The sequence below is a fragment of the Aureococcus anophagefferens genome (genome assembly GCF_000186865.1).
Source record: "Aureococcus anophagefferens unplaced genomic scaffold AURANscaffold_68, whole genome shotgun sequence".
NCBI lineage: Eukaryota > Pelagophyceae > Pelagomonadales > Pelagomonadaceae > Aureococcus > Aureococcus anophagefferens.
The window spans coordinates 68,192-76,925 of NW_008705619.1; the positions used below are offsets into that span (position 1 = coordinate 68,192).

Here is an 8,734-nt window from a genome sequence, read left to right on the forward strand (position 1 = left end):
GCGGGGGAACACGTCGCTCCGCGAGAACGCGCGCGCGGCGAAGTAGAGCAGCGTGCGCGCCTACGGAGCGCGCCGGTTTCGTCGGTTTTCCCGGTCGACGTCTCTCGAATCGGCGACGCTCGGACGCCGGCGCGCGCCGTGTCGCCGTCCAGCGCCGCGAGGACCGCCGGCGACGTGCTCTGGAGCAGGCGCAGGGCCACGCGCGGGTCGCGGAACGCCGCGCGGAACGCGTCGTCGTAGCGCCGCTGCTTCGCGAGCGCCGCGGCGTCGCGCCACGCGCGCCGCGGCGTCCTCGCGCCCCGCGGTGCGACGGCGACGCTCCCGTCGGGCTCGTCGTGCCGCGCGGGCGTCGGCGCGGCCGCGGCGGGCTCGGGCGGCGGCCGCGCCGCCCGGACGTCCGCGACGTGGTCCGCGAGCGCGCGCTCGAAGCCTGTGCCGAATTCAAATCTTCAATTCGACTTCAATGTGAGCGTACGCGACAGTTTCGACGCAGGCTCTTCGGCTGTGCTTCGAAAACTCGACGAGAGCAAACGACTCGTCCAAAAATCAGCCGAATCGACTTCGATGTGACCGAGCTAGAGAATTCTGAAGTTTGGTGAGGACCACCCAAACCAGCGGTTGAATTCGGCACAGCTCGAAGCCCCTGCAGCGCTCCGCCAAAAGGTCGACGGACTTGGTCAGCGCGTCGGCGACGTCGTCGGGGACCTCGGCGACGGACGGCCGCTTCACGCGCACGCGCTTCGCGGAGCTCCGCCGCCGCCTCCAGGGCTTCGCCGCCGCGGCGGGCCCGGCGTCGTCGTCGTCGTCGTCGTCGAGGGGCGGTTTGGCGAAGTCGTCGTCGAAGTCGAGGGCCGCGGGCGGCGGGCGGCGCGCCCGCGCGGGCGTCGGCGCCGGCCGCGGGCTCGGCGCCGCGTCGAGCCAGGGCGCGTCGGGCGACGGCGGCGCGCGGGGGATGGGCGCCTCGGCGAGCCGCGACACGTCGAGCGCGGGCACGGGCGCGCCGCCGGGCCGCGCGCGCCGCGGCGACGGCGGCGTCGCCGGCCGGGGCCAGCCGTAGTCGACGGACGCGGCGTCGTCGTGGTTCGGCAGGCCGACGGCGCTCACGGGCAGCTTCGCGCCGAGCAGCGCGTTGACGTCGCGGCGGCTCGGCCGCGCCGCCGCGTGCTTCGCGTCGCGGCGCCGCGCGCGCAGCGCTTCCAGCGCGAGGAGCGCCCGCTTCGCGGCGTCGCGGACGTGCTTGACGCCGTGGTGCCGCGCGCGGTCGCAGGCGCCGACGAGCGGGCCGAGGACGAGCGCCGCGGCGGCCTGCGTGCAGTCGTTCGTCGCGAGCGCCTCGACGAGGTCGAGCGCGGCGGCCTTGTCGCGCCAGGCCAGCGCCTCCGCCGTCGTCGCCTCCGCCTCGACGCACCGCGCCGCGTGCCGCGCGAGCGCCGGCGCCGCGGCGTCGAGCGCCTCGACGTACGCGCCGTCCGCGCGCGCGAGGAGCCGCGGGTCGAACGCCGCGTTCGCGGCCGCGTCGGCGCGCCCGAGCGCCTGGGCGTCGGACCGCAGCTGGAGCAGGGCGCGCGCCGCGCGGCAGAAGGGCTCGAGCACGTCCCGGTGGCGCTTGCACGACTCGACGACCCACGACGCGAGCGGCGCGGCCGCGGGCGCGACGGCGAGCACGAACGCCGCGCGCGCGGCCATGGCCTCCTCCACGGTGCCCCGCTCCTCCCCCGCCTCCATGGCCCCGTCCAACGCCCAGCCCGGGGGCAGCGCCTCGTCCTGCGCCAGCGTCGCGCGCAGGTCCAGCGCCGCGTCGTCGTTCTCGCAGTGGAGCACCGCGCCGGTCCCGTCGCGGAGCAGCGTCGCGGCGACGGGGAGCGCGACGCCCCGCGACGCCGCGCGCCGCCGCAGATCGTCGAGCACGGCCGCCGGCGGCGCCGCGCCGACGTGCTTCGACGCCGGGGCCGCGTCGAGCCACACGGGCACGGGGCCCGGCCGGCCCTCGAGGACGGCCGCGAAGCAGTTGGCCACGGACCGCCGGCCCCGCGCGCGCGGCCGCGCGAGCACGAGCGTGAAGGGCGCCACGAGCACGTCCACGGGCAGGTGCGTAGACTCCTCCGGCGCGCCCCGCGCGGCCGCTAATGGAAAAACGTCGCGCGCGAGCGCGCCCGCGACCTGCGCCGAATTCAAAGCTTCAACTCGACTTCAATGTGCGCATATGCGACAGTTTCGACGCGATTCTTCGGCTGTGCTTCGAGAACTTGACGAGAGCAATCGATTCGTCCAAAAATCAGCCGAATCGACGTCGATTTGATCGAGCTAGAGAATTCTGAAGTTTGGTCGGGACCGCCCAAACCAGCGGTTGAATTCGGCACAGCCCGCGACGGCCGCGGCCTCGCCGCTCAGCGAGCTGCCCGCGCCCGACGCGCCCTGCGCGACGCCCGCGACGGCCCGCAGCGCCGCCCCGAGCTTCGGGACGCAGGCGCCCGGGTGGAGCCGCGCGACGGCCGCCAGGAGCAGGAGCACGTGGCGCCGCGCGGCGAGCGGCGCGCCGTCGTCCGCGAGCACCGCGGACGCGAGCCCGCCCGCCCGCGCGGTGTGCCGCGTGCCCAGTAATTCTTCAAAGAAGGCCGACGCGTCGCCCGGGCTCTCCAGGGCCTTGAGCTCGCCCCAGAGCTCGCCCGCGCCCGCGTGCCGCGAGTCCCGCTCGCGCAGCGCCGCGAGGCCGTCGCGGAGCCTGTCCCGGAGCGCGCGGTGGCCGCTGGAGATCTTGGACGGCGTGCCCGCCTGGAGCAGGGACGCCTCGGCGGACCGCGCGGCCTTCTGGAGGCGCTTCATGGCCACGTAGCGCGCCGACGACGCGCCGGAGAAGTCCGCGGAGCTCCGCGCGCGGCTCCGCGCCTGGGCAGGACAAGAGAGATGCAACGTCGCTTCAACGTGAGAGTTCCGCGCGCGCGCGTTCCGGAAACAGCATCCACGCTTCGAGACCGTTCCGAGAGATGATCGCTCGTCCAAAAATCAGCCAAAACGAGTGGAAAGCGGCCGAGATCGGAGCCTTTGAAGTTGGGAATGTCGCTCTCTTTTCCTGCCCGGCTCCGCGCCGTGTCGAGCGCCTGCGACGCCGCGCCGGCCGCGAGGGGCCGCGCGGGCGACGGCGGCACCCAGCCGCCCTTCTCCTGGTGCTCGCGGATCGGCGACAGGCCCCCGAGGCCCCGGAGCTCCACGGCCCCGTCGTCGGAGAAGGGCGGGCCCCGGCGCCGCGGCGCCGCGGCGTCGCGCGGCGGCCACGCGGCCGGCGGCGACGCGAGCTCGTCGTCGTCGTACTCCTCGGGCCGCCCCAGGATCCGCGCGACGGACGTCTCGAAGGCCGCGCGGCTCAGGCCCTCGGCGAAGAAGAAGACGAAGGACGCGAGGACCTCGCCCCGCGCCCTGCGCGCGCCGTTCGGCGCGGCGCCGAGCGGCAGCCACGTCGCCGTGAGGTGCACCGTCTTCGTGCCCGCCATGGCCTTGCCCCGCTCGAAGATCATGCGGAGCGGCACCACGGCTACACCGAGCGCGGCGTCGCCGTCGGCGTAGCCCGTCTCGCGCGCGACACCGTCGTCGCGGAGCGCCACCGCGCAGCAGCCGCCCTGCACGTCCTCGGGCGCGTCGAGCTTGAGCGCGAAGCAGAACTCGTTGTGCGTCTCCCAGGCCGGCGCGTCGCCGCCCCGGCAGGGCAGCGTCTCCTGCGGCTCCGCGTCCGCGTCGTGGACGTCGTCGAGCCGCGCGCACCAGACGCGTGCGACGACGTCCGAAGAGCCGAGGCCCCGCGCGCCCAGGACGCGGACGACGAGCCGCGGCTGCGCGGCGAGCTCGGCGCTGAAGCGCTTCTCCGGGCCGCCGACGGCGCTGCTCTTCCACTTCTCGCGCCGCGGCGACTCCGACGGCGTCGGCTTCGGCGGGCTCGCGGACCGCGGCCGCGGCTTCCTCGGGTTCGCCGCCAGCGGGTTGCCGGCGCGCCAGTTGCCCGCGTCGGGCGCCTCCATCTTCGTTTCCTGCATTGGGAGTGGGCGAGTTCACCGAGGCTGCCCAGTTGGCTCGTCCATCGTCTGCGGTCTCTCAACCGTTGGCCGTGTTGCGGCATCATCACCCATGGTGCTGCAAGATGCAGTGGGCCGCGTATCGAGTGGTGCTCCGGAGAGCGTCGACGCCCTCGGCCTCTCCAAGTAGTCTTTTCTACGCGCCGGGCCGGACCACAAACGACCGCCGCGCCGGGTTCGGTGCCATGTCGTCGAACGAGGGCCGCGCGTGGCACGAGAAGAAGAAGTCGCGGCGCTACAAGGTGAAGAAGAGCGGCGTGCTGCTGCGCGTGGGCTGCGACATGGGCTCGCGCCAGGTCGGGGAGCTCGCGGCGGGCACGGAGGTCGTGGTCACGGAGGACATGAAGATGAGCGGGTCGACGCGGCGCGTGCTCGTCGAGACGCCGCTCCGGGGCTGGTGCTCGGAGAAGAAGCTCGAGCCCTACGGGACGTCGCACGCGGTGCCCGCGGGTTTGGAGGGCCCCGACGAGGGCGAGCACGTCAAGACCGTGGAGATCAAGAGCAAGCACCAGCTCCGGGAGTTCCTCAAGCACAAGGAGAAGGAGAAGGTCTGGGAGCGGCAGCAGGCCGGCGAGGCGCACCTGCAGGAGCCGCAGCAGGCCTACGACTGGGAGGACCCCTACGAGCGCTGGGTCATGGACCAGCGGCCCGGCGAGGACCCCGAGGACCCCAAGGTGCGCGTCGCCTACGCCGCGCGGCTCCGGGGCGCCGGCGATTTGGACGGCGCGGAGCTCATGCTCCGCAAGGCGCTCGGCGACGAGCCGAGCCTCGCCAAGGCGCGGAGCCAGCTCGCCAAGGTCGTCGACGCGAAGAAGCGCCGCGAGCAGGCGCTGACGGCGGCCCTGGCGACGCCGGAGGCGCGGCTCGCCGACGCCGTGGCGAAGATCAAGGGCCGCGCGGACGCGGAGTTCAAGGTGAGCAACTGGCGGTCGGCGCTCCACTTCTACGGCTTGCTACTAGAGGGCATGACGGACGAGCCCGAGGTCGACGACGACGAGGAGGTCGACTCCGAGGAGGAGGCCGCGCGGCAAGAACGCGGGTTCCGCCTGGGGCGGCCCCTGCGCCTCTTGGACGGCGAGGTCGTCCGCGCGCCGGTCCGCGACTTCGACGGTCACGAGGCCGCGAACCTCCACGGCAACCGCAGCGCCTGCCTCGCGAAGCTGCGCAAGTTCGAGGAGGCCGAGGAGGAGGCGAGCCGGGCCCTGGAGCTGCGGCCGGACTGGGTCAAGGGCATCCGGCGGTTGGCCGTCGCGCTCGACGGCGGCGGGCGGCACGTCGAGGCGCAGTTCGCGCTGGAGCACGCGATGAGCATCAACCCCAACGACCCGGGCCTCCAGGCCGCGCGGCGCAACGCGGAGATCCGCTGCGAGCACTTCGAGCGGCGCGCCATGGAGGAGGCGCTCGACGAGTCGAAGACGTGGGCCGCGCATTTGGATCTGCTCCAGTGGCAGGATTTGGTCGACCCGGAGGAGGCGCCGCCGGAGATCAAGATCATCATGGAGCGCAAGGCCAAGCAGGAGCGCCGGGGCAAGAGCGCCCAGATCTTCATGACGGACAAGCAGAAGAAGCGCGTCGCGGACAAGAAGGCCGAAAGGCGCGACCGGCGCCAGGCGGATTTGGACCTCCCGCCCAAGCCCGAGCGCGACCCGGACTCGCGGAAGAAGGAGATCGAAAAGCTCAAGGCGGACCCGAACCGGCGCAAGAAGGACTGGTTCCCCTCGAGCTCCGAGGACGAGGCCGACGGCGCGTCGTCGGCGAGCTCCGAGTCGTCGCTCGACAGCGACGTCTTGCGGGCGACAGCGACAGCGACACGTCCTTTTCGAGCCAGGACAGCGACCGCTACAAGAAGTGGGGCGAGCGGTCCAAGGAGTACATCGCCCGCGACTTCGCGCTGCGGCGGCTCCGCGCGGACGCGCGCCTCGCGGCCGCGGCCGCCGCCGCCGCCGAGGACGAGCGGCGGCTCCAGCGCGCCAAGGACGGCGTCGAGCACACGCCCCAGCTCCTCGAGAACAGGCTCTCCAAGAAGCTCTGCGCCAAGGGCCTCAAGGTGTCCAACAAGGGCGCCAAGGTCGCCCAGTCCGCGTCGCGCGTGCGAGGCGCGTGCCTCGCGAGGGAGCCGCTGCCGGCGACGGGCGTCCACGTCTGGTGCGTCGCCCTCGACGGCGTCGGCCAGCCCTGCCTCGGCGTCGCCACCGAGGGCTGCGACCTGGCCAAGTGGCTCGGCGACGACGCCAAGGCCTGGAGCCTCTACATGCGCGACCACCGGGGCGTCATGGCGACGGCGCACGGCGGGTCGCGCGGCGACTACGACGCGGGCGCGGCGCGCGGCGGCATGATGATGGGCGTCAAGAAGGGCGACGCCGTGGGCTTCATGTGGGACGCCGACGCCAAGGAGTTGGACGTCTTCGTCAACGGCGCGTCCAAGGGCACGATCTTCGGCCCCGCGGACTTCCCCGCGGACGGCGCGCTCGACGGCGACGGCGAGCCCCTGCCGCCGTTGAAGCTCTTCCCCGCGGTGGGCTTCGAGGGCAACCAGGCCGAGAGCGGCGCCTACCGCTTCATCCCCGGCGTCTTCGACGACCCGGAAAGGTTGGAGAAGCTGGAATTGATCAAGCGGTTCAAGGTCGGCCGCGGCTTCTCGGGCAAGGACGGCAAGAACTTCCAGCTCGTCCACGCGGACGGGTCCCGCCACGAGCGCATGGACAAGCCGAAGATGGCCTACAACATGTGCCAGGTGCACCAGCGCGGCTCCGGCGACGGCGTCCACAACGCGGTGTGGTGCCAGACGGAGCAGGCGCGCTGGACGCAGAGCGTCTACAAGATCGAGGTCGTCGCGTTCAACAAGCCCGGGGACGTCGGCGCCCAGGACCTCGACGTCGTGCTGAAGACGCGCTACCTCAAGGCGTCGCACCGCGCCACGGGCGAGGTCTACGTCGAGGGCGCGCTGCACCGCGACGTCTACGCGGACGAGTCGCTCTGGTACGTCGACGACGACGGCGTCCTAAACTTCATGCTCGCGAAGAACCTGACCATGTACCACACCTACTTCTGCGTGTCCATGGGCAACTGGAGCCGCCTCTTCGAGTTCGACGAGGAGATGAGCGACGGCGACATGGACATGGACCAGACGGACCTCGACCGCGAGCGCAAGCGCATCGAGGACATCGCGTCCATGAAGAGCAGCCAGCAGGCCAAGTACGAGCTCGCCAAGCGCAAGCGCTGCGAGGACGCGGGGCTCCAGTGGCACTGGGTCCACAACTACGACGGGCCCAACGGCTACCAGATCGACCCGTCCTACGAGGCGCCGGGCCAGATCGGCTACGACATGCCCACGGACCGGGAGTTGGTGCTGCGCCAGGCGGGCTGCTTCAACGGGGCCTAGGGGGGGGGGACTCGATTTTTGTAGCGGCCGAAGCCGGTAATAACTAGTGACAGGGTTATGCACCCCGCGGCGGCGCGCGCGGCGGCCTGGGAGAGCTCCGCCGTCTCGCGCCGCAGCTTCGCGGCGGCCTTCTTGGAAGTCCTTTTTATTCATCCGCCCCGCTTCGAACTCAGCCGCGGCCTTGGCGAAGACCTGTTTGACGTCGTCGGCGTCGCGCTCGAGCTTGTGCAGCGCCGCCTTCGTCTTCCGCAGCGTCGGCGCCTCGGCCTCGATGGCGTCGGACACGCTCTCGAAGCGCTCGGCGAGCTCCCTGCCGGCCTCGCGGAGCGACGGCAGCCCGCTCTGGCGGAACGTCTGGGCGAAGAGCAGGCACGTGCCGACTTCGCCGCCGTGGAAGAGCAGGCTCGCGCCGAGGACCGTCTTCGCCGCCAGGCCGTACTTGTCGACGCCGCGCTTGATGCGCCGGGCGCCCTGCCGCGCCCACTTGACGGCGCTCTCCCGGGCCTTGTCGAGGTCGACGTCGTCGAGGTTCTCGACGCGGCGCAGTAGACCACCGACCTCGGGCAGCGACGACGGCGTGCGCATGGCGCTGCAGGTGCAGAGGAGCAGGGCAGCCCCGAGCGTGCGCATGGCGCTGCAGGTGCAGAGGAGCAGGGCAGCCCCGAGAACGCGTGCCATCGCGTCGCAAGAATCCGGAAGCGACGGCAACTTTGCGTTGTTGAGATTCAACCTAGCCAGAGCGCGGAATGTTCGGAGCGCGGGCTGCCAAAATGGCTGCCTCGGTCCGCGCATCACCATCTGAGGACGATGATCAGCAGCGAGAAGGCGCGCGAGACCGACCTTCAGCGCCCAGACCGCGCCGCATGGCATCAGAAGGCCGCGCGGGCTGCCAAAAGGCTGCCACGGAGTCCGACGCGCCGCCGCGCCGTCGGCGAGCGATCCCAGACGCCACCGGCCGCACGGCGACGCGGCGGACGAGCGGCACAGCTCGCAGCCGCCGGACAGAGCCACCCGACGTCGCGCGTCTGCGGCGGCAGATCGGCGATCTCCGCGCGCGAGGCTATCGCGGGATGGGGGACAAGCTCGAGGCCGAGCACGGCCTGGGGCCCTCGCGGTGGCGCCGCGCGGCGCGCGCGGCGCTGACGCCGGCCGCCGCCGCGGGCGGGCTCGTCGGAGGCGCCGCGTACTACGCGTCCGTGTGCGCCGCGCTGGGCGTCCTGCAGGGCGCGCGCCTGGCGCGGGGCAGGGCGTTCGTCAACCTGTTTCCCAACGGGTTCGACCGAGAGAT

General features: G+C 72.6%; 2 protein-coding genes across 2 annotated transcripts; one reads left to right on the plus strand and one right to left on the minus strand.

Moving 5' to 3' along the window:
• Nucleotides 1-546: 546 nt before the first annotated feature.
• AURANDRAFT_68142 (hypothetical protein) lies at nucleotides 547-4,025 on the minus strand (the record flags this gene model as incomplete). Its single annotated transcript, XM_009043761.1, has 3 exons — nucleotides 547-2,160; nucleotides 2,371-2,886; nucleotides 3,015-4,025. 3 exons carry the CDS (start codon nucleotides 4,023-4,025, stop codon nucleotides 547-549), a joined length of 3,141 nt encoding a protein of 1,046 aa, XP_009042009.1.
• A 145-nt stretch (nucleotides 4,026-4,170) lies between these two features.
• Nucleotides 4,171-7,500, plus strand: AURANDRAFT_72767 (hypothetical protein; the record flags this gene model as incomplete). The annotated part of the gene is made up of 2 exons (XM_009043758.1): nucleotides 4,171-5,848; nucleotides 5,893-7,500. 2 exons carry the CDS (start codon nucleotides 4,250-4,252, stop codon nucleotides 7,444-7,446), a joined length of 3,153 nt encoding a protein of 1,050 aa, XP_009042006.1.
• Nucleotides 7,501-8,734: the final 1,234 nt, after the last annotated feature.